General features: G+C 39.4%; 1 protein-coding gene across 1 annotated transcript in view; it reads left to right on the top strand.

Annotated features, from left to right (window-relative positions):
- Dcdc2 (doublecortin domain containing 2) overlaps positions 1–25,946 on the top strand; it is a 161,627-nt gene that overhangs the window by 35,993 nt on the left and 99,688 nt on the right. The window contains exons 3-6 of the mRNA XM_051194507.1: positions 10,296–10,372; positions 10,513–10,644; positions 15,307–15,453; positions 21,108–21,162. Of these exons, the coding sequence (XP_051050464.1) occupies positions 10,296–10,372; positions 10,513–10,644; positions 15,307–15,453; positions 21,108–21,162 (411 nt within the window). The remainder of the gene's footprint in view (positions 1–10,295; positions 10,373–10,512; positions 10,645–15,306; positions 15,454–21,107; positions 21,163–25,946) is intronic.

Below are 25,946 nucleotides of genomic sequence, written 5' to 3'. Positions count from 1 at the left end.
GTGTTCAACAGTATACCTGTGGAGGTGGGAGAATAACACAGGAGACAGTTTTTTCCTCCCCCATGTAGGTCCTGGGAATCATACTCAGGTCTTCAGGTTTGGTGGCAAGCACCTGTTCAGCCATCTCCTTGGATCTTCACCAGAGCATCTATCAGAAAAATATTGCTGTTATAAAAAATTAGAAAAAAGGGGTCTTAACTGGATTAACCTAAATCATAAACACTTAAACCATATTTGCTTTTAGGGAAGAAAAATACATTTCTTTTGAAAAGTCTCAGGGCTATATTATTACTTATACATTTAGTGGTTTTGGTTAAGGACAAAATATGTGTCTCAATTATTTAGAGCAGTTAAGGAAGAACCACAGGCTTGACTGATCAGTATGTAACACTGAACCATGCCAGGGAACTTTCCTTCTTAGATTTCATGTCTTTTCAAAACCAATGATGCTTGTCAATGCAAATTGTATGGCTATCTAGAGATGTCCAAGGTATGGAGTATCTAGAAAATAACCAAAAGTTTGTAAATGATTTTATAGGAAACTTAGGTCAATGTAGTGATTCATATTTTTCTCTCTACTATTTCTATATTGATGTGAGTTTTCTCAAGTTACATAATATTTAATTGTGATCAGAGATTTTTGTTGTCTTAGTAATTATTTGACAGTCAGTATTAGCCAAGTCATATTTTTAATAGTTTAAATTTCAAAGGTTTTCTTTTTGCTCAAGGTAATTTACATTTTAGTAATATTTTAATATCTTTGGAGAAAGTAAGAACTTGAAGGATATGGAAATGAAGTGCCTGACCCATATCCTATGTCTGAACATGTAAAGCCATTTAGGTAATGAAGCGTGCTCTCAGGAATGTGTCGAGGAGGTGACATTCTCTGGATTCAAATGAGCCCCCAGCTCAGAGCTCCATTGGGGGACTGAGTGTTCATCTTTTACATCCATACTGTCGCTTTTATGCTCCAGTGGGGAAAAAAGTGATGGTGGTGGTGGTGGTAGTGGTGGTGTGTGTGTGTGTGTATGGTGGCTCCCTCCTCTATGTGGAATCCTTAGCATGAAGCCCAAAGCCAAGGTTGGCTACAATGGTAGATTCCTCTCTTGGAATATACTGATGGGTGAATAACATTCTTAGTATTATTCTACATTTGAGTGAAGGTTGTGTTCACACATGTGGCACAGGAACCCCAGTTTCCATACAGGTAGAAGAATATCTCCCTATTCTACGTGCCTTCCTCTCCTACTCTTCCCATTTCCATCTGGGATTGCTCTCTATACTTTGTTTGATTCTCTGTATTCTTAGTGAAGCTGTGTATTCTTCTGCCCGGATTGGTTTGGTAATCTAAATCCCATTTGGGAAAACAAAACAAATCAGAAGCCTACAATGGTGAGACAGCAAGAATGGTGTAGTAAGAAGTAACATGCAAATAGAAAGTACAGTCCAAAAAAGGGCATCCTTTTTTAATGCTTGGTTAGCGGCAGTTCCCGTAACTTCTGAGAGTTCTCTTGGGTTAATTGGTTATTTTTTAACTTTATAGGGGTCATATTGTTCTCTTCAGCATAGCATTATGGGGCCCCACACAGACTTACTTATAAATGCCTTGACAGTATTCAAGTATTGTCTGGTTTCTCTATATGGCAAAGTGCCCATTGAATTAATCATTTTTAGATTAAAGTAATCAGCAGAGGTTTAACATCGCATGTGAGGAGTTACCAGGGTTAATGTGAGTTTTCAAAATATTCCACATAGTGCAATAAAGAGAAAATTAGACTGTAAGTTGCTTACAATTGTTAGACATATTGGGAAATAGGTTTAATTAGATGAAATTGGTAGAAGACTCAGGAATATGAGAATTTGTTTACTATAGACATATGTTTCAGAGTTTTCCAAGCAAAGAATTAATATTTGTGATAGGTATTTAATCTTTTGGATTGTGTGCATGCATGTGTTGTGCACGTGTGTGTGTGTGTGTGTGTGTGTGTGTGTGTGCGTGTGCGCACACATGCATGCGTGTGCATGAAGGTCAGAGAACCTTTTTTGGAGTCATTTCTCTTCTTTCATTGTGGGTTCCAGGGATCAAATTTAGTTCTTCAGGCTTGTAAGAAACACACATTTGCTCTCTTGAGACATCTTGTTGGTCCTCCTCTTTTTCTTTCTTTCTTTCTTTCTTTCTTTCTTTCTTTCTTTCTTCCTTTCTTTTTTTAAATGAGATAGTGTTTCTCACTAATTTGGGACTCACCAAGTAGGTGAGGCTGGCTGGCCAGCAAACTCTAGGGATCCTCCTGCCTCTGCCTCTCCAGCACTAGACTGTAAATAAATGTACACTACCACACCTTGATGTTTCCCCCATGAGTTCTGGGGATCCAACTCAGGTCCTCACTGAGCTATAACTCCAGCTCTGTTTTGAGTCACTTTTAAGTTAAATATGAATCTTCCCCTTTGCTGTGCTTTGGACAGCTGGATTATTTATTAATTTGTTTTGAATTATTTTCCTGATCCAGGGAAAGGAAGAATTCCATTTAGACAACAGCCAATGACAAATGTATAAACCCATTGGATAGTGAACATATTTGGCAGAGGAAAAACCCCACCCAGTAGAAGATGATAAACCACCTTGACAGATGAACCCTAGAGTATCTTCTGGGAGTTGGTGCCTGTGCTGGTACAATGCAGGGACCTGTGCAGGACTTGGGCAGAGCTGAGGTATTTCATCATCTCAGAGACTAATTGGAGTCTCCTGGGGATGTTCTGAGCACCTTGGTAGTTGTAATTAGCAACACCTTCTATGACTAGGTTTTTACTGAAGTTAGGCTGGTTGGAATTCAAAAAAAATAATCATTGCTAAACAGTAAAGTATTATTCAGTCAGGGGCCTGACTCTGCCACCATACCAGGATGTGGAATTTCTATAAGCTTCAATTTTCATTCTTTTTATGTTTGCAAAAATTATATTGATGGGATCAGGTCAAGTATATTTGATGATAGTAGCTGGAGAGGAACCTGAATGAATTTGAGACCACTGAACAAGCATGGGCTATATATAGTAACATATAGATTATGTGCTTCTGTTCATTTTCATATAACCCAATAAAGATCTCAGTTAAATGGCTGCAAATATGTGCCAGTACTTTCTGCTAGTGGGCAGTTATACTCAACTCACTAGCAGGAAGAATGGTGCACTAAGACACCTCATTGAGAATAACAAGGGGCCTATTTGAACAAAATCGTCATTATTGTTTAGTTGAAGTGTTCTGTGTTCAAAGTACCACCAATGAGTTATATGTGAGGCTGTTTACTAGGGAAATAAAAAAGAAAGAGGGATGTAGCTCAATAGTTGTTCATAACAGGAGAAGGATATGTTGCATTAATGGAAGATGCACAAAAGATTCCCAAGAAGAATGATATAGAATTTCTGTGGGGAGGAATTCTATTAAGCTGATTGATAGCCCAGTGAGAAGGTAGAGCAATGAACAATGCATGCTGGAGTGTGGCCAGACAGGACTGCTGACTCCAAGGCTGTGGACCTTCATCCAAGGCAGTGACCACTTCTGAAGTCTCTTGCACTGGTAAACCGCGTGCTTGGGTCTGTACTGTGGCAAGAGTAATTTAGAATGGGTGATTGAACGAGGTGAGGCACCAGAGGCAGGAATTGTGCTCAGCTGTTTTAGATGCAGTGTGGGAGGATTTGTGTGGTCCTACAGCTGAGCCTTGACGTGTGTGTGTGTGTGTGTGTGTGTGTGTGTGTGTGTGTGTGTGGAACAGGGGACAGATAAAATGTCTTTGAGGAAGAAGGAACCATGGGATCTTCATTGGAAGTTTGGTGGCTCTTCAGTAGTACCTTGCCTTTTAACAGCTTTGAAAAAAGTGCAAGTTATCTTTGAATACTGAGTGAGACAAAATAAACTTTTATGCTACTGTGACTCAATGAGGGCTTAGGTACAAATAGATTTTTCTAAATCTCCATTATAGAGTGAAGAAGTGGACACATTCAGTGGGATATACACATGCAGTGTCAGAAGAAAAGTCTGGACAACAGATAGAAACTTGGTTGGCAGTGATGAAATTGTGTTCAATAGCAGTGGGTTTGATAAACTTGTCCAGGAAAATGTTTCGGTTAAGAAGAAAGCAGTACAGGATGGAATCCTAGAGAGGGGATTCTGACCTGTAAGTGTGTGTCCAGAGGAGGAGAGAAGGTGGAGAAGAGAGGTTATCATAGGAAATAGAATGGTCATGATGAAAGTGGTTCAGTGGTGGTGCATGCCTTCAGTTCCAGCACTCAGGAGGCAGAGGCAGGTGGATCTCTTGAGTTCAAGGCCAACCTGGTATACAGAGTGAGTTCCAGGACAGCCAAGACTGTTACACAGAGAAGCATGTCTTGAAGAAGAAGAAATGGAGAAGGATAAGGAGGAAAAGGAGGAGGAGAAAGAGAAGGAGAAGGAGGAGGAAAAGGAGGAGAAGGAGTAGGAGGAGGAGGAGGAGGAGAAGGTGGTTCAGAGACACCATATTGCTGGTAGATTCTTTAGCCACATATTCCCTTTGATACCATAAAAGGTCATGAGATAAAAAACAGCTTGGTGTTGTAGTCTTCTAAAATGCTGATATTTGATTTTATTTTTTGAAGTCCTAAAGAACACAAAATACCATAAAATATATTTAACACATCAAATATTTCATTGAATGTGGTATTATTTAAAAAATATTCAACTTTGGGGCTGAACTATGACCTGATGGCTAAGGGCACACTCCACTCTAGCAGAGGAGCTGAGTTTGGTTCCCAGCACTTTTATTAGGTGGCTTACAACTTTCATGCCAGCTCCAAGGGATCAGTGCCCTCCATGGACTCGTGTAGGCATCTGTAATCATACATGCACATACCCATAGACACACACATGCATATATGCATATTTAAAAATACAATAAATCTTCAAAAAGAAATACCCAACTTAGGAAGTAAACAAATATATTATCTATGAAAATCCGTTGAGAAAATGGGCATTTTCATTGAACAAGCCATTTGGATTGACTTGCTTAACATCCAGTTAGTGTGCTTTTCATATGCTTTGCAATCTGTTTCTGTCTTTATACCTAAAGTTTGTTTCTTGTTAATGGTGTGCAGTTGGGTGTTACTTTCTTATGCTCTTTCATTTTGTCCTTACTTGGAATTTCTAATTCATTCATATTTAGTGAGTTATAAGTACTATTGGATCTGATCCCATCATATTATCACTTGCTTTTATTTCTTGTTATTCTTTCCTTACAGTTAAGATATTTATTTTTTTGTTTCTGTAATGGATGTTTATTTAGTTATGGTACTTGAGATCTGAATAATTTCTTTAGTGCTTGTAACAAGCATTCTTAACTTTAGTTTGCTTTTAAATAATATTCTCTCAGTTCTCAAAGAGCTTTACAATAATCTAATTCCATCTATCTTTTGTGATCATATTAAATAACTTGTTTTTAGTAATGTATGTGAGCGACTTTATGAGTCATTATTTTGCTTTAAAACATTATTTAAGAAAATAAACATTACAGTTGTTTATATACCTGGTACATTTCTTTTCAGTGTCCTTTACTTTTTCATGTACACCAATGCTTCTCTGTTTCTAAATCCATTCTGTCTGAAAACACCCATCATATATTTTTTTTGGAAGTGTAGGTGTGCTATCAATTCTTTTGGCTTTGTTTTTTTTTTTTTTTTTTTTTTTTTTTTTTGTGTGTGTGCTCGCTCAGAAATGTCTTCATTTCTTATTTTATATAATATTAATGGAACTAACTAAATTTGTTTTATTACATTTATTTATTGGTGTGTGTGTGTGCACGCGCACATACACACACATGTTATGGTAGTCACATGGAGTTGGTCCTTTCCTTCTACCATGTAGGCTCCAGGGATCAAACTCAGGCTGCCATATTTATGGAACAGGCAACTTCACCAGCAGAGCCATCTCTTTGGCTCTTTGTTTTCTCTTTCAAATGTTATTTTATCAGGCATATTTTGTGTCTAGGTTGCTAAGCCTATCTAATAAATTCTTCATTTCAGATGTTCTGTTTTATTGCTTCTAGCATTTTTATTTGTTTCTTTTTGGAGTTTCAGTTTATGATTTAGACCTCAAAATCTTGCATGAGTTTTGTTTGATATGCCTTACCCTTTGCTACCAAGCTGTATAATGTATTATGTAACAGTAAAAAAATCTTATTTGCCCATCTCATTATCACAGCCATGCCTGGTTTGACTTTGTTTTTTCCTCTAACAATTGGCTCTATTTTCCCCTTTATTTGAATTGTTTTGCAGCGTTTGTTGTATAGAGGTCACCTTATAGAACATTGTTATGTGTAGGATCCGAAAGTAGAGAATACTTTTCCTAAGAAGAAAGTACACCTGCCTCTTCTGTTGGATACTATGAAATGGGCTGGTATTCACAGCCCATAGCTGGTTTCAGTACAGGCTGTGGCAGTTTTTCCTGCCTTCACTAAACCAATGATTTCAAATGTTACAAGGGTAAAATTAGTACTTCTCACAGGGTTTGGGAGTTAATCCTCATGAGATTTAGAGATATCTCTTGACAGTTGGTCCAATGGTTAGCTTTATATGCCACTGGAGAATCTATTACCTAGCCCCACCTCCAACCCTTCATGCCATGGGGTTTCTGTATCTTCTTTTATGCCTTGCTTCTAGCTCTTGTTAGACTTCTGTGCACCTGAAGACAGGTTCAGCTGAAGAAGACTTTGTTGGTCCTGTGGACTTAGCACATCCTAGTCTTCTCTACAATGCCAACCCACCATCTGACTAACTCACTACGGAAGGTTTGTCATCTGGGCATGCAAGTGTCCTAGATTTCTTTCACTTAGAACCCATCCCCTCTAGCACTGAGGTTACCGAGATTTCTTTGAAACTTAAGCTATTTAATGTGCTTTTAAAAATGCCTCTCAGCTGTCTTTTATTTTGGCAGAAGCAGGAGCGGGCCAGTCTCTTACATTTTTCTTATGGAATCAAGCATCCTCTTGAAATGGCTGCTCACAGACTTCACTTCTTATGTAGTCTTTCCTTTTCAGGCTGTGCACTCTTGAGCATTGATTTCTGGATGAATGGTTTATCTATTAAGTTTAGGAACTACTTGCAGAATGAAATATCCTGTGATAGAGGCCCTTCCCAAAGTCACTTATAAACCCATGGTCAGCAGCAGAGCAGACACAGTCCTGTGGAGTGTGTGTTCACTGCGTCATTTGCTTTTAGCCATTCTTTATTCCATTCAGAATAGTAATATTGGCATGAAGAATAATGATGATAACTACTTTTCTTTTTCAGGAATGATTGTCAAGGGTCAAGCCCTATGCCTTATGTGTCCCAGACAAGCTCTGCTATTGCGTTACTTACACCCTGAATGCTTTTTTTTTTTTGTAGAGTCTCACTGTGTAGATCTGGCTGTCCTGGAGTTCACTATGCAGATTAGACTGGCCTTGAACTCACAGAGATCTACATGCCTTTGCCTCCAGAATACTGGAAGTAAAGGCTTATACCTCCATGCCCAGCTTCTGAACGGTTAAAAGCATCTCTTTAGGGCAATCTATAGTTGCATATGTCTGTCATATTGATTCCTACGTAAATTACTTCTTATTTTTTGTGTATTTAATCCTTTTTATATCCCTTATCAAAAAGGTGAAAATTGATGAAATCCTCTGCAAAAGGCTTTGTTCCCTCTTTGATGCTGGATGATAATTTTGAAGTAACAAAGTTTCTTCAAAGATTGTTGAGATCCTATTTTTCTTATATGTATACCTGAAAGAAAGTAGAGTTAAAATCTAGTGCATGTTGGCCTGTACTTGGCAGATGGTTATCATTAGTTCATTTGTTTCTCTGAGTAGACTCTTTTATGGACCATCACAAAATCTGGCATTCTAGAGAGTTATTGAAAACCGAGCCCTTATACAATGTAAGGAGTGTTTTCAGGAGGTGAGTGCTCATTGGATTGTGAGGATCTATTTTGCAGCTCCGTTCCCTTGGGTCCTTAGGCTGACTTTGCTTTTCTTGGTCCAGGGTTGAAAAGGTGGCAAGTGCCAGTTAACAACCCCAGGGAGTAGCCAAGTGTGTGCTGCTGCCACTGTGGCAGTTAGTTCCTCAAGTAGCTCTTTGGACTAACTTCTCTACACTTACTGATTAACAGATATATTATCTACTGAATCTGTCTATGTAATCCATTTATCTATCTACCTATCAGTTATCTATATATTATCTATTCATCAATCATATATTATCTATCTATCATCTATTTCTATTATCTATCTACTTTTAAACTGTCTTCTATGTTTACATCTATCATCTGTCACATCTATCTATCTATCTATCTATCTATCTATCTATCTATCTATTTATCTAAATCATCTGTCTGTGTCCTAGCACTCAGGAGGCAGAGGTAAAATGGCCACAGCACTCTATCATTTATCTTAAAAATTACATGTCTGACAATTTTTCTTTTGTGCTTTGGTTTCTCTATGTAGTTTTGTAGACCAGGCTGGCTTCAAACTCATCAAACTCAGAGATCTGAGTACCTCTGCCTCTGGAGTGCTGGGATTAGAGGCATGTGCCTCCACCACCCATATTTTTTTTTTTTTTTTGAGGGATACCTCACTCAGCCTAGATATAAGGGAGGGCCTTGGTCCTGCCTTAAAGAGATGTGCCAGACTTCATTGACTCTCCATGGGAATCCTTACTCTCTTTGAGGAGTGATTGGGGTGTGGTGGGGGGAAGGTGGGGAAGGTAGGAGGAGGGGAGGGAGTGGGAATTAGAATTGGTATGTAAAATGAGAAAAGATTAAATAAAAAATGTTAACATGTTACATGTCTATTAGATCTATGCTAGATAATATGCAGAGACATATTGATACCTTTGATGGCAGCCTTATGGCTAGGGGATGGGAGTGAGGGGACAGTTCCTTCTACCATGTGTTTTTTGGGTACTTAAAACCTATGGATTCATGAAGCACTTAAAAAAATCATCATCACTACAAATATTAATTTAAGGTGAAAAACCGTGGGATTAAAATTTGGAAAAGTGGTTTCATTAAAGGGTAAAAATTTATTCTAAGTCAGAGTAGCTTTTAATTAAATCCCAACCATCATTTATTGTACAGCTAGCAGCCATTCATGAGCACTGTTTCAGCAACTAGAGAGTCAAAGAATTCTTCTGGGTTTAGTCTTCAGTACTACATAAACTGGGTGTGATGACTCACTCATTCCTGTAATCCTAGCATCTGGGGGTTGGAAACAGCAAGATGGGAAGTTTAATGTCATCCTTGGCTACACAGTGAGTTTGAAGAGAACTTAGGATACAGTTGTTTTTCTAAATAAGTGGGGGACAATCAGAGTTCCCTAGATGTAAGAGGGGCCATGGTAGTGAAGGGGCACAGGTGATGGACAGGATGAAATGAAGCTGAAAAGTTTTCTTTGCAGATCAAGGTGGGCCTCAGGAGCTGAGAGAAGGTGTGCCAAGGATGAGGGGAGAGATGGCAAGAAACAGTCCTGCAATTTCAGGAAAAGGCATTTCTCAACTCAGGAGTATATAGGAGTGTTTGACTGTACTTTTCTGGAAGTTGTCTCTGTTTGTTTGTACCTTTGGCATTTATTGTAATTAGTACACCTAGGGCTTAACACAGGACTTTTTTCCTTTCATTTTTGGAGAGCTTCTTTGAGGGCATCTAATTACTGATGGAGGGTGATTCTAGAGTGTGTGCCCACAGGGAAAGAGACTGAGACATTAACAGAGGCATTGAAATGGTCCATGTGAGATAATTATTGATGACCCTGATGATTAAGAAAATTAAAAGTTTTTAGTCCTTTCATTGATGGCCAGACTAAAAGTGGCCTTGTGACTCTAAAAGGTTTCTTGGTGTCCAAGCTCAGGGGTACAGAGTTTTAAAAGGCAAACCCCATAAAGACCATGATTTATATCAAAGTTAGTTAGAATCAGAATGACCTGGAAACTTTCATTCCTGGTAAAGTGTAGCAATTATTTTAGACATAACATGCCAATTATTTTTGCCTTTTTCCTAGTTGTTTTAGTTTACTATTTTAGTTAATATATCTGGACCACAGTCGAGGCCAAGAAAATCTCAAATGTGTTGCCAAGGCAGACTTGAGCATTGTCTAGAGGAGGTAGAACATTTTGTGTCCAAGCAAACAAAAAGTGGAGTCAGAACAAGGTGACATTACCTTAGTTATTTCAGCATGACGAGTATCATCCCATTTCTCCATTAGGAAGTTAGTGACTGTCCTTCCTTTGCTTTGCTTTTGAAGGTCAAGCCAGTCATCCACAGCAGGATCAATGTGTCTGCCCGCTTCAGGAAATCACTGCATGAGCCTTGCACCATTTTGTAAGTTGGAGACACTGACATTTTTTTTTATGTTTCAGGGTAGAATTAATTGGCTCTGTACTTTCCTTGGGGTTTGAAATTTGAATGTTATGAGCATAACTGTCTCAGATGTGTTGCCTATATTTCCCTTTTCTCCACAGCTTGATTGCAAATGGAGACCTCATAAGCCCAGCTTCTCGACTCCTCATCCCTAGAAAAGCTTTAAATCAGTGGGATCACGTACTACAAATGGTCACAGAAAAAATAACTCTTCGGAGTGGGGCTGTCCACAGGTGCGTCAATAGCGTCTTTCCACAGGGGGATGGTTTGGAATCCTTGAAGATGTTTCCACTCGCAGACTGAAGTTTCTGTCTCACCCAGTCACACATCCATTTAGTCCCAAATAAACACAAAGAGGCTTATATTAATTATAAACTGGCCTATCACTCAGGCTTCTTATTGGCTAGTTCTCTCTTGATTATTAACTCATAATCTGTGTATCTCCATATGACTTTGGCTTACTGGAGAATACCTAGGCTCACAACTCATTCTCTGCATTTCTCTTTCCAGAATTCTCCTAGCCTGGTAGCCCTGCCTATGCTTTCTTCTTGGCTACATCTTGCCTTTCCATTGGCTAAAGCAATATTATTCATCAACCAATAATAGAAACATGTATTTACAGCACAGAGAAGGACATTCCCCCATCACTCACAGGCTCTGGAGTCAATGATCCCTAGATCTGAAGTTTGGCTGATCCTGTTAAGCTTAACATGTCTCAGTTTCTTTATATGAAGACTATGATATATAATGGCACCTCAGTGTTGGTTGTTTCAAACAGCTTTTGGTGTGTTGGAACATATCAACTAAAATATACTATTTTAGTGTAGCGTAATAAGTAATAAGTAAGCATCATTCTATGTTAAGGAAGAGGGACTTCTTGATGCCGAGTTGACTATTCTTTCTCCCAGGGAGGCAAGACTGTTTATTCAGTAGTTTGAACTCTTTGCCTCAGGCAAACATGTCAGATGCTGGAAAGAGTAGATGAATTTAAGGAGGAAAGAGGTGAGGGAGGATAAGTGAGCTGTTCTAAAATTAAAAACCAAAAGCATTTTTAAAATACCCTGCTTTATCAGTCTCTTCCCCACTTTTTTGAGAGTCTTTCTTTGAACCTAGAGCAAGGCTAGCTGCCAGGAAGTCCTCACAATCCTATCCCTGCCGTCCTGTCTCTGCCCCCATCCCTCAGTGTTAGGATTATAGGCATATGCAAGATATACTCAGGGTGCAGAGACAGGAGGGCTGTGGGCTTGCTGAATGTTAGCCATCTTAACTCCAGATTAATAAGAGTCACTGTCTCGAAGGCATACGATGGAGAATGATAGAGAGTAGGACACTGCATGACTCCCTCTGGCCTTTTCAAGTGTGTATATGGCAAGAATACCACTTCACCTGCTGGTAACATCACATACATATATTGCATCACACACAAGTGGGTTTCATTGTTTCCTGATTTTTATTTATTTGCTATAGAGTACTGTCTGTTGATTTCCCCCTTCAATTCTAGGTATTTTTGTAATCATTTTACATTTTAAATGAATTAACTCAGCATTCTATGAATTAAGAAATAGTATTCTCTTTCAATAGACACATTGAGAAGAAAGTTACAAGCCCAAGATTAAACAGACACTGGGTAGCATGCTGGATAGCAAGCCTAGCAGGTAGTCTGAAGCTGATGCTTAGTTCCTAAGTTACTTTCTAAATAAGTGACATGTGCTTACATCCTATTTTGTATGACCTGTCACTTTGCATATTTGTCTTATTGGTTTTAAGCCACACTTTATGTATTAGAGAAGTTGGCCTTTTTGTCTAATGTGTTTCCAGTTTGCATTTCTTTGTTTTATATATAAAAATCTTGAGTTTTCAGTCTTTCTTTGTGTTCACTAATTTTATCACTAGCTCCAGTCTTCTTGGCTCTAGGATTCTAAAAAATAAATTTATGTTGTTTCATCTTGTGCTTTTATCTTTTATTTAAACCTTAGCTACTTTTTGGTTGTGGTAGGGAAATCAACATCACTAGTTATACATAGTTTTTAAAGAAAATATAGGTTTATATTTTAACATCTGTATACACGATGACTTCCCTAACAAATAATACAAAGTATAGATATAGACAGACAATTTCTTATCTAAATGTATCTTCTCTTATTCATGAACAAATTCTTAGGTGGAAATAAGTAGCCATGTGAGCAATAAGGAAAATAAGATTGTGTTCCCCATCCACCTGAATATTTAGAGAAATTAAATATTGTTTTCTTGAAACAAGGTCTCACTTCATAGCCTTGGTTGGTCTGGAACTCATTCAGTAGCCCCAAACTCGTGGCAATCCTCCTGAATCTGTCTCCTGAGAGCTGTGATCTCAGGTGTGAGCTAATACACCCAATTGAGAAATTTAATTATTAATTCAATGGTAGACTTCTGTCTTTGGAGAGCCCACTCTCCCTTAATAGAACATTGAAAACTCTTTATGTTATTCATCAGTATGTTTATTTAATAGCAGAACATCAATATATCTTTCTGTTATGTATCAGTATATTAATTTACCAATAGCATCCACAGAAATTGGTTCAACTTCCTGTTCATGATCCTTGTGTTCTGAGGCAACAGAAGGAAGCAGGTCAATAAGGCTATATTGTAGAAGCATAATAAAGTCACAGGTTATAATTTACACAATAGCTTTATCTACCTGCAGACTAAATCAGCCATCTCTTGGCTGGGAGGTCCTGGAGTCCAAATTGCACTGCCTTTTAATTTCTAGTGTAAGAGCTAACAGCTGATTTGGATCTGATTTGGAGGAAAGAGGGTGAAGAATGTCTGGCTGTCTGGCTCTTGGCCAGTGGTTCTCAGTCAGGTGTGATTTTGCTTCTAGGGGACATGCATCTGTGTCTGGAGACATTTCTGGTGAGCACAACTGGGCATGTGAACAGCTCCTCCATCTAGTGGAGAGAGACTGGGGTGCTGCTCCCTACAATAGGCAGGGGAGAGTCTAGGATGCTCTTAGGCACCTGTGATGGGTTGAACAGCTTCCCTGGTTAGAGGACTGGCTACAGAGCCTTTGTTTAGGATTGGTAATCAAGATAAGCATGATAAGCAGAAATCTGGGTTGTGATGCTATTTAGACTTACAGAATTGGAAATACCACATTATAAAAAGAATGTAACATGAATAATAAAAGACCCAGTTACTGATATTGGGGTTCAAACTTCAAGCTAAAGATCAGAAAAGCAAAGCAGCCAGCCACTGCTCTTAACCTCTACTCCAGACCAAAGGAACAACCACTGAATCTCAGATTGCATCTCCAGACTGCTATGCTCTCCTCAATGTGGCTGGAGACTAATTGTCACATGAGATCCCTTTCTTTTTCCTTTTATTATTCTCAAATCCTGGAATTAAAGACATGGTATCCCAAGTGCTGAGATCACTGTTGTATGAACTGTTTCTCTTTTAGATCAGATCAGTTTCGTGTAGCTCAGTGTGGCCTTGAACGAACAGATCTGTCTACCTCTGTATCCCAAGTTCTGGGATTAAAGGTGTGTACCACCACCGCCTAGCTTCTGTAGCTAACTAGTGTGGTTGGCTTTGCCTTCTGATACTTTAGGCAATCTTTATTAAATCATAAATGATATATCACTACATAAGATGTTAACATCTGCATGGTAAAAACTAGTATTTTTCATGATTTCTGTGGGTATTTTCAGTGTTCTCCATGACCAGCACGTTGATCAATTGATCCCCCTTTTCCTTCTTTGATACAAAGTCTGTAGTCCTGGCTAGCTGGTCTGGAACTCACCAGGTAGCCCAGGCTAGCCTTGAACTCATGATGTTTCTGCCTCAGCTTTTCTGGTGATAGAAGGATTTTATTGTTGTTATTCACCTTTTTATGTAACATAAGGCATTTGAAAATTTTCTAACACATGTTGAAACCCTTCTAACTACTAGCTGTTATTTATAATCTTCTAAATTGCGTTATCTTCCTGGTTTAGTTTTCTAGTGGCCTGCTTTCCTCCCTTTAAAAGAATTCTGTAGATAATTTAAACCATCTAGGAAAAAAAAATCAGCATTCTTGCAATAAGTGACATATTAATTGAGGTTACAGCAGCAGTTTTACAGTAAAGGTGGCTCTATGAACTCCCAGCTCTTGGATCATGCTCACTCTCCTGCTTAGGCGAGGCTAAAAAAGGAGACAAAAGCATGTCTGCTATGCAATTCTGTGTCATTAGTGCGGCTTGCCCGTGCCCTTCCTCCCTCTCACCTCTTTTCTTCTGACCCACTTCTGTGTGTTTGGCTGTAGTACCTTGGCCGGAGGCTATCCTTAATAGAGAATGAGGCAGGAAGCCTGGCCTACAAGCATACTAAGAAACTATGTGGAAACATTGTTGACAAACACATCATCAATCAGTCATCCATGGAAGCTCAGCGTCATTTAAACACCATATTCTGGGGCTGGTGAGGTGGCTTGCTGGTATAGACACCTCCTTGCTGCATGAGCCTGAGTGTGATTCTTGGAAGGAGAGAACCAACTCCTGAATGCTGTCTTCTGACTTCCATCTACACTTACACCATGGCACACACATGCCTCCCCACCACAATAGTAACAAATGAAAATAAATACATTCTATACCAATAACTATCCCCCCTCTCTCTCTATCTCCCTCCCTCTCTCCCTCTCTTTCTCTCTAAAATCTTCCTATGGTACCAGAAGGGATCTCTATGCTGGCTTGCCAGACTCATTGGTAGTGCCTGGTCAGCCCGATAGTGTTCAGATCGCTGGTATGATAGGCAATTCCTGTTAAATCTTCTACTTTACAATTAGTAATTGGAAGAGTAACAGATGAGCCATTCTTCAGCAGCTCTCCAAATGCTTGTGGAAATTCTAATTGTTGGCATTGGTGTTTTGACAGGCTTTATACTTTAGAAGGAAAACTGGTCGAGAGTGGGGCAGAACTGGAGAATGGGCAGTTTTACGTGGCCGTTGGCAGAGACAAGTTTAAGAGACTACCTTACAGTGAGTTACTTTTTGACAAGTCAGCCATGAGAAGGCCTTATGGGTAAGTCTTCATTCCTGCTCACTTACTCTCACTCTTTAGTTACTGCTTGAAGTAACATTGGAGCAATGTCAGTGTAAAGAGAGGAGGAGGGGGATTAAGAGTGGGCAATGGGGAAAGAAAGGCCATTATCTCATGTGTTCTGTTTATTTGGAACATATAAACATAAGCATGTAATTGATGGTAGGTGTGATAGTGCATATGGTATTCCAAGCCCAGAGGTGGAAGCAGGAAGATCAGGAGGTTAAGATCAGCCTCAAATATGCAGTGAGTTCAAGGCTAGCCACTCTCAAAATCAAACAAAAAAGTATTTTCCGTAACTGCCAGTCTTAGTCATCAGTTAGAATAGATGGCATTCATGACCAAGAACTGTTGTATCAAACACTGTTGGGATTTGTGAAAAGCTCAGCACCAAGTTTACAGTAAATAATTTTTTTTCTTTTTATGTGAAGAAGATAACAGGCCATGAGCTCTCTGTATAAATCTCACAGACAGTTTTAGAGTCTAACAGTATATGTAGAACACACAAATTTTCTGTTTGTTTGGGTAGAAACTTACGGATGCTTACATTTGTTATTTTTATTTGTCTTTCTGAGACAGGGTTTCTCATAGACCAGACTGGCCTCTAACTATGTGTGCAGCCCAGGATCACTGTGAACTCATGTTCTTTCTTCCTCTACCTCTGAGTTCTGGGATTATAGGCATGTACAGCCTCATCTGGCTTACATGCCATCCATGTCCTTTAAAAACCATGAAATATACAAGCAATGTAATTGTACTTGCACAAACAGATAGCATAGAGTCAGTGGCAAACCTTCGAGACTCTTGTGTGTGTGTGTTCACTTACTTGTGGGCACACGGATATGTGGAGGTCAAAGGTTAATGTTAAGTGTCTTTCTTGACTGCTCCCAACTTTATTATTTGAGCTTGTTCATTCAGTTTAAGGCAGCTTGTTCTAGGGATCCCTTATCTCTGCCTCTTGAGCCTTGAGATTACGAGGTGGTCTCTGTGCCTACCCAGTATTTCCATGGGTTCTGGAGACTTGAACTCTAATCTTCAAGCTTCTGTAGCAAGCACTTTATCCCCTGAGCCTTCTCCTCAAGCAAGTACTTGCACTAGGTAAGTGTTTCCTCTTGGAAGTACTATTTGGGAGGATGTCATGTATAGCCTAGCACTTGTGCTGTAGAGCCTTGAGCTTTGTAGGTGGGCCTTGGGGATCTATCTCTGTTGTTCTGTACAGAGTTCAGTGCCTCTTGTCTCTTAAATTTGCCTTTTCATGGCTGTCCTCTGCAGAGGCAGAGTGGAACATCACCATTTGTATCCTGTGAGGCTGATGGGGGTTAGCTGAGGCTTCTATGAGTAGCAGAATGGAATGCCATGAGTGTTGGGCCTATGTAGGAGCCAAGGCCTTCATGAACCTTAGAGTTGTGTGCCAACGGAGTGGTTGTTGATTACCCAGTCATGAAATCTATTCTTTTGACAACTTCTGCTTAGCAATGGATGAGTCTGCTGTGTGCAGCACTGGGCACTTGGTGGTAATGTATAAGCTGTGACTCACTGACCTCTCTCTTATACATTAATAAAGTTTACCATTATATGTGTGTCCGTTTTTGGAGATAGATTTCAAGTTGGATTTTTGGTACAGACATATGAAACCAAGGAAAAAGAATTATTATTTTTATTTGGTGATAATTGACCTGTTTAAAAACTCCCTGAATATAAATGCCAGCACTTTTCATTCCTTTCCATCACAAGTGGACATAATAGACATCATTTTAAAAAGTCATTATTATTCTGGTTGTGGTGGCACACACCTTTAATTCCAGCACTCAGGAGACAGAGGCAGGAAGATCTCTGTGAGTTTGAGGTCAGCCTGATCTACAAAGTGAGTTCCAGGATAGCCAAAGATACACAGAAAAACCCTGTCTCAAAAAACTAAAAAAAAAAGTCATTTTTTAAAAAAAGAGATAATCTTGTATAACTTGGGATAGCTTTGAATTCTTTTTTTATAGCATGATTATATAGGTTTTTTTAATATTTTAGTTTTTTAATTTTTTAAAATTTATTTTATATAACAAAGTCCAATTAAATGAAAACAAACATTTATACACAATATTTGGGAATTTGGGCGTTGTTCTTTCCAAACTACTTCCTGCTGGTAAGGGGCACTGTCATGGGGGATTCGAAGAAGATTCAGAAATCCTGGCTGTAGTCTGTAAGGCTGCTTTGTCCAGCTGTTTTGAATGTAGGATCACCTCGTACTCTGTTTCAGGCGGTCTGGCGTGATCAAACCACATTAGTCTGGAAGGAATCCACATCTTTTCATTTTCTGTGGAAACAAAAATAGAAATCCTTTTCCCCAGTAACTTGTCCTTCAACTTAAATTTTGGAGTCAAAGCACTTTTTTTTAAATTTAATTTATTATTTTTCATGTTGATCCCAGTTCCCTCTCCCTCCCTCTCTCCTTCCCTCCCTCTCTCCTTCTCTCCCTCCTTCCCTCCCTCCTTCCTTCCCTCCCTTTTACCCTCTCTGCCCTCTCACATGCACTCTAACCACCCTCCCTTCCCATCCCCCCCACCCCAATTCCATATGTAGGGGAATGCCATCCAGTTGGGGTCATGTAGGTGAAGTAGGGACTAGAGCTTCTCTCCTGTCTCTAGATTAAGGCAGTTATCCCTCCATGGGGGATGTGTTCGCAAAGTCCTTTTGTGCACCAGGGATACATCCTGGCTCCATGTCTGAGGTCCCTTAGACTACTCAGTCCTTCTGGCTGAGACCCATATTCAGGGGGGCCTGAGTCAGTCCCATGCTGGCTTCCCAGCTATCAGTCTGGTGGCCCGTTAGCTCCTCCTTGTTCAGGTAAGCTGTCTCTATGTATTTCTGTCTCCTGGTCTTGTCCTCTCCATCTGCATCTGGGTTCTAGTTCGACTCAGTGTTTATGTATGGGTGTTTGATCCTGTTTCCAACAGGCATTAGTTGAGGGCTCCATGGAGAAGTTAGTTGTTGATCTCACTCTCCGGGAAGGGCATTTATGATAGCCTTACCACGGAAGCTCAAATTGTTAGTTGGGAGCAGTCTTACAGTTCTCTAGACCTTTCTTTGTGTTCAATTTTATCTTCAAACCAATATTGGCTCCCTCTTTTATGTTCTCTCTCTCTGTCTCTCTCTCTCTCTTTCCTGTCTTCTATTCCTAACCAGGCTCAATATTCCTGGTCGCACATGTTTTCCTTTTCTCCCCCTCATTTTCTCCTACTTCTCTCTCCATTCGCTGCCCCCCCACTTCCCCTGAGCTCTGGGGGACTTGCCCCTTCCCAGTTCTGTGAGGGACTTTATATGAATCTCTTAGAATACACCTTGTATCCTAGTTCCTCTGGTGGTGTGAATTATAGGCTGGTGATCCTTTGATCTAGGTCTAAAATCTATATATGAGTGAGTACATTCTGTGTTCCTCTTTTTGTGACTGGGTTACCTCATTCAGGATGGTTTCTTCAAGTGCCATCCACTTGCCTGCGAATTTCAAGATACCATTATTTTGTTTTTCTGCAGAGTAGTATTCCATTGTGTAGATGTGCCACATCTTCATTAACCATTCTTCAATTGAGGGGCATCTAGGTTGCTTCCAGATTCTTGCTATTACAAATAGTGCTGCTATGAACATAGTTGAACAGATGTCTTTGTTGCATGGATGTGAATCCTTTGGGTATATGCCTAAGAGGGGGATTGCCGGGTCCTGTGGTAAACTAATTCCCATTTTCCGCCATACTGATCTCCAAAATGGCTGTATGAGTTTGCACTCCCACCAGCAGTGGAGGAGTGTTCCACTTTCTCCACATCCTCTCCAACATAAGTCATCACTGGTGTTTCTAATTTTTGCCATTCTGGCAGGGGTAAGATGGTATCTCAAAGTTGTTTTGATTTGCATTTCCCTGATAGCTAAGGATGTGGAGCATTTTCTTAAGTGTCTTTCAGCCTTTTTGATTTCCTCCATTGAGAATTCTTTCTTCAGTTCTGTACCCCATTTTTTAATAGGGTTATTTGGTGTTTTGTTGACTAGTTTCTTGAGTTCTTTGTATATTTTGGAGATCAGCCCTTTGTCTGATATAGGATTGGTGAAAATCTTTTCCCAGTCTGTGGGCTGCCATTTGGTCTTTTCCACTGTGTCCTTTGCCTTACAGAAGCTTCTAAGTTTGAAGAGATCTCATTTATTAATTGTTTTTCTCAGTGTCTGTGCTCCTGGAGTTATGTTCAGGAAGCGGTCTCCTATAACAATTTGTTCAAGGGTACCTCCTACTTTCTCTTCTAAGAGGTTCAGTGTGGCTGGATTGATGTTGAGGTCTTTGATCCATTTGGACTTGAGTTTTGTGCATGGCGACAGACATGGGTCTATCTGCAGTCTTCTACACACCCTCATCCAATTGTGCCAGCAACATTTGTTGAAGATGCTATCCTCGCCCCATTGTATAATTTTAGCTGTTTTGTCGAAAATCAGGTGTTCATAGGTGTGTGGGTTAATATCAGGATTTTCAATTTGACTCCATTGGTCTACCTGTCTATTTTTATGCCAATACCAGGCTGTTTTCAGAACTATAGCTCTGTAGTAGAGCTTAATGTCAGGAATGGTGATGTCTCCTGAAGTTCTTTTATTGTATAGGGTTGTTTTGGCTATCCTGGGTCTTTTGTTTTTCTATATAAAGTTGATTATTATCCTTTCAAGGTCGGTGAAGAATTGTGGTGGGATTTTAATGGGGATTGCATTGAATCTGTAGATTGCTTTTGGCAAGATTGCCATTTTTACTATGTTTATCCTACCTATCCAAGAGCATGGGAGATCTTTCCATTTTCTGGTATCTTCTTTAATTTCTTTCTTTAGAGTCACAAAGTTCTTATTATATAGGTCTTTTACTTGTTTGGTAGATAGGTTTGAATTCTTGATAACTAACACTCTACTTCCTTAGGGCTAGGATTACAAATGGGGGTCACCATGCCCAACAATTTTATTGCTTTTGACTCAATCTGGCATAGTTGTTGCTTTGCTTAAAAATGATTTTTTTTGGACCTACAAATAGAGTGTTTGGGAATTTAAATTAAAACTGTTTGTCTTAATTAGGGTTTCTATTTATGTGAACAGACACCATGGCCATAGCAACTCTTGTAAAGGAAAATTTTTAATTGGGGTGGCTTATAGTTCAGAGGCTCAGTCTGTTATTGTCTTGGTGGGACATGGTTGTGTGCAGACAGACATGGTGCTGGAGAAGTAGCTGAGAGTCTTACATTTTGTAGGCAACAGGAAGTGATGTGACTGTCATACTGAGTGAAGCTTGAGAAAGAGACCTCAAAGTACACCCTTCAGTGGCACACTTCCTCTAACAAGGCCATATCTATTAATGCCACCCCTGTAAGATTATGGGGGCAATTACATTCAAACTACCACACTATATAAAAAAAACTTGTATTAAAGTTTGTTTGTAAGCATCAAGTCAGATGATATTCAGGAAACCATTAGAAGTGATTTAGAATGGAATTTGAGGTTTTATGGTACTAACCACAAGGGTCAGTGGACAAAGGCTTCTGGGAGTGATAGCAGTTGATAGCTTGTCATATGTTTGTATTAGTTGTAACCCACATTCACATCTCCAAATTGCAATTTGTTTCCACAGTCAGAAAGCTTCTTCACTACCTCCCATGGTTGGATCGAGGAAGTCTAAAGGGAGTGTAAGTATCAGCAGCTTTCCTCATTAATGTTCCGTATCTCTATAGAGCCATCCTTTGGGTTTCAATTAAATTCAAAGGAATAAATCTTAGCTACTATGTGAAATATTACTAGAGTTTCGTGTTATAACTGAAGTCCTAAACAAGAGCTAATGCTTTTAGAAGATAGAATCCAAAACCTTTTGCTTGTGTAAACATGATACAACTTATGTTGTGGTTATGGTCTGAGTAGTAATTCATAAAGCTGTGACAACATTACTAAGACATAGTAGTGCTTGGGTAGTCTTATTCCCTGTGTCTAACCAAGACTCAAAAGGTAAGAAGATGGCCACCCTCAGTTGTACTTCTTTGAAAAAAAAAATCAAGAATACCCTAAATGCTTTATTCCACCCCAGATGTTTTCCCTGGTCATTCCCTCACTGCTTGTTACCTGAACAAGGATTGATGATATGCCTCTGATATGGTAGGTTATCTGCTAACAGTTCATTCTACACTGTAGCTCATCCCCTAACCTCCAGTCTACACTGCAGTTCATCCTCCAACCTCCAGTCTGCACTAAAGTTCATCCCCTAACCTCCAGTCTGCACTGTAGTTCATCCCCTAACCTCCAGTCTGCACTGTAGTTCATCCCCTAACCTCCAGTCTATACTGCAGTTCATCCCCTAACCTCCAGTCTGCACTGGAGCTCATCCCCTAACCTCCAGTCTGTACTGCAGTTCATCCCCTAACCTCCATTCTACATTGCAGCTCATCCCCTACCACACCCTCCCATCCATAGCTCCCTTGAGGATGAAGTTCACTTTGTTCAGAGCGCTATCCTAGCAGGTTTTTCTGGCTGAGGGGTCTCTGATCTCTCTCAGTGGCCTCAGCAGAAGTGATCAGAACTGACCTAGCATTCCTACCCCACTCTGATTAGCTGAGCAGCAGTCATGTTCTGGTGTGTTATAAGTGCTTGCGGAATCAGTGATATTGTCTCCTAATGGGCAAGTATGTATCCTTTCCTGCTGTCTTGTTTCATGACATTCTTAACGAAAAAGAAAGATCATTTTGTGTTTGTATCATTGGACTTGACACTCATTCATGGAGACTGTGCAGCTTATGGCAAAGCTCTTGCCCTTGATGCTCCTTAACACTCTTAAGGAAAGACAGAAAACTATCAGGAAGGTTATGAGTAGCCTGAAACAAGAACATAGAATATTAACACTGTCTTTGAGTACCAGTGCAGATTCTAGTAGATGCAGCTGAGGAGAGGGGTTTTAGGAGGAAGGTAGTATGAGGGAAGAAGAAATGGTACATGAAGATGCCGTCATGATAACCAGTATTCACTGTCCACCCAAGACCCCACTTTTAGGCAGAGAAGAGACATAATGTGGTGTGATTCCATTGATAAGCCTTGGGAAGTGGCCTGAGTAGAACATGGTGAGTCTAGACTAGATTGACAGCAAGGGATACTGGAACTGATTATTATTATTGAAGAGATAGTTTTCTTGATGATTGGGTAGATCAGGTTGCTGGAGAAGATAGAAACCAAGGTAATCACAGAGTTTTTGAGCTTGGATGCCAGAAAAAAAATGGTAGGTCAATGACCAGGAAGAGGACAGGCAGAAGAAATAGTTAGCAATGGCTTCCTTTCAAATATGCTGGATTGATTTGGCCAGCCACATAATGACCCATTTTGAGGCACAGAGACCGTATGGTACTTCCAACACATACTGTCTTATCAGTAGTAATGTAGCTTGAGGGAATGGATGAGTAGGAACCTGGAGGGGACAATTCAGTAATAACCACAGGTGACCTAAACATAGAGAACCTAACTTCTTTAAGGTGTAGAGGAAGAGGAGACTTTGTATGTCAGTAGCTGAAAAGTATCTTTACCACTAAAAATGATAAATGAAATGTATATACTCAAGAGTTGGAGAGATTTATTTATTAAGGTTTATTTTATTTTTAAGTATGTGTATGTGCCTTTATGGGACTATGGGCACATGAGTGCAGGTACCTGCCAAGGCTAGACAAAGGTATCAGATACCCTGAAGCTGGAGATACAGGTTGGCTGTATGTGGGTGTGAGGAATAAAACTTGTGCTTCTGCAAGAACAGTAAGCTTACTTAACCTCTGTACCATCTCTCCAGGCCCAGGACTTGTAGTTCGTTCTCTAATTTTCTGGAGGGCTTTGTGGCAGGATTACTTCTGCATACACACTTTTCAAGTCTCAGCTCTTCACTCTCATAATACAATGGACAAGCAGAGGTTAAACAGAAACCCAGTGTAACTGAATAACTCACCCAGGGTCACAGGGAAAATTGATGACAAGACTAAGGTCACATTCCCAGCTGTTTCACATTGCAATTTTGTGTTTACTAGTATGAAATCTGAAAAGCTAAAATTTTCATTAACAATGTAAGACTACCTGCTCTATATCACACATTCCAGCACACTTGTGTGCTTTCCTTCCTCACTCTCTCACTCCTTAGGAAGATTTCTGAACTGTTGTGAATACTTGTTCTCTAATGATTGAGTAATTAGGTGTCTGGTTGGGGATGGGCCCTGGGGGAGGGTGGGTGGGCAGAGATGAGTAAAAAGATGTGCATCTCTTTGATGTATGGGATAATAAGGTCTAGTGCAGGAGACAACTGTTGACCCAACTGTTATGAGTAGGTTTTTATGCCTGCCTGAGCCCACTGCTGCACCAGCCACAAATAACACACATAAACACTGTATTAGATATAATTCTGTTGGCCTGTTACTAACATTTCTTATCGGCTAGCTCTGTCTTAAATATTAACTCATTTCTAGTAATCTAAGTATTTCCACGTGGTCTCATCTTACTGGAGAGAGGGGCTGGCGTTCTGCTCTCTGTCTGCCATCTTGGATCTCCTCCCTCTTACTTCCTCTCTCCTCCTTGTCTCCTAGTCCTGCCTATCTTGCTTTCCTAATTGGTCAACAGTGCTTTATTCATTAACCAATAAGAGAAACGTATTTACAGAATGGCATCTCCCATCATCTCCTCTTTTCTGTCTAAAATAAAATGAAGAGTTTTAACTTTAGCGTAGCAAAATATATCACACAACAGTTATCAAATAAGAATCACAGCTAACAATATTTAGTCCATTAACATTTAATAAGACTTAAAAAAATAATTCTATCATCCATCCTATCTTTGTGAGTCTAAAGTCTTATATGTAACTTATCTTTAATCCTAACTAATGAAAACTATAACCATAACTATCTGTCTTCAACTCCTTCAAAGACCACAGAAGGATAATTTATAAACTCTAGAAATGACAGAGACAACTTGCTTGATCAGTCACCCGAAGTTCTACTGTAATGTTACATCTTTAGCCCATAGGCCATAGTGTGTCTGTCAGACTCCTCAGCAAAGGAGGACACTAAACTGACTACCTTTATTGGCAATTTGTTAGTCACATTTCACTGTGTCCTGCAGACTGTCTGTGCAGACTCTTCCATGAAGTAAGAATCCTGTAGCAATGCCAATCTTGTATCAGCAGTCATTTTTCTGTGGGTCGTGGGTCCTTCATGTCCAGTTTATATAGCATAAAGTCGAACATTCCAGATAAGAACAGTATCATGCCCAAATGGCTAGTCTTGCCATATTGAAAGTAAACTCCATAAGGCGTTTCATCGATGTCCATCTTCCTTTCTGACACAAATGGTGTTGCCAGGAGTAGTTATGTTTCATTGTCAAGAAAAACCCTAAACCATTTTAAATGCCATATTCTGTAGGACTTTGAAAGGTTTGAAGAATGCCTATTCATCTCAAATACATCTCTATAGATCTAGAAATCTTAACTAACTTAATTATAAGTTTTGACTATTATAGGTAAAACCTAACTTAAGTTTTGACTAATATAGGTAACTATCTATAATCTGTACTAAATTATACATTACATTTTAAATGAGCTATATGAACACAATACCTAAACAAAAGGAGAAATATACATATCACAAAATTGACTTTAAATTGTATCCATAAATAAAAATCCATTTCAAAACAAAGTATTCATATGTATACCATAATCCCCTTTTTACCTTTAAAAAGAGATTGGTTGTGATCATTAACCATTTAAACCCAACCCCATTTAAATGAAAACAAACATTTATAGACAATATTTAGGAATTTGGGTGTCATTCTTTCCAAATTGCTTCCTGCTGGTAGGGGGTGCTGTTATGGGGATCCTAAGAAGACTCAGAAATCCTGGCTGTGGTCTGCAAGGCTGCCTTGTCCCAAGGACAATGCTTCAGGGGGGTCTTGCTTGATCAAACCATGTTAATCTCCAAGGAATCCACAGCTTTTCATTTTCTGTGGAAACAAAAATAGAAATCCTTTTCCCCAGTAACCTGTCTTCAGACTTAAATTTTGGAGTCAAAGCATTTTTAAAATATATATATTGAATTAATCCAGCAGCATTTGTTTTAACAGTTGTTATTTCCTCAGCAGTCAAATGATACAAAGACAATATAATACCGTACAGTATCCAGATTTTCTCTGTGCTTTCCATCATTACGTGGCTTTTTTTTTTATTACTCTATTTCTTTCTTTCTTTTTTTTTTTTAAAATGGGCTTTTTTTTTAAACATATTTTTATTACATATATAATGTTCTGCCTGCAGGCCAGAAGAGGGTGCCAGATCTCATAATAGATGGTTGTGAGCCACTATGTGGTTGCTGGGAATTGAACTCAGGACCTCTGGAAGAGTAGTCAGTGCTCTTAACCTCTGAGCCATCTCTCCAGCCCATTACTCTATTTCTTTAACTTTTATTTTTTT

Source organism: Phodopus roborovskii, unplaced genomic scaffold (genome assembly GCF_943737965.1).
Source record: "Phodopus roborovskii unplaced genomic scaffold, PHOROB, whole genome shotgun sequence".
In the NCBI taxonomy this organism is placed as follows: Eukaryota; Metazoa; Chordata; class Mammalia; order Rodentia; family Cricetidae; genus Phodopus; species Phodopus roborovskii.
Note: the sequence above shows the minus strand (reverse complement) of the source record. Positions and strands in the feature narration are given on the sequence as shown.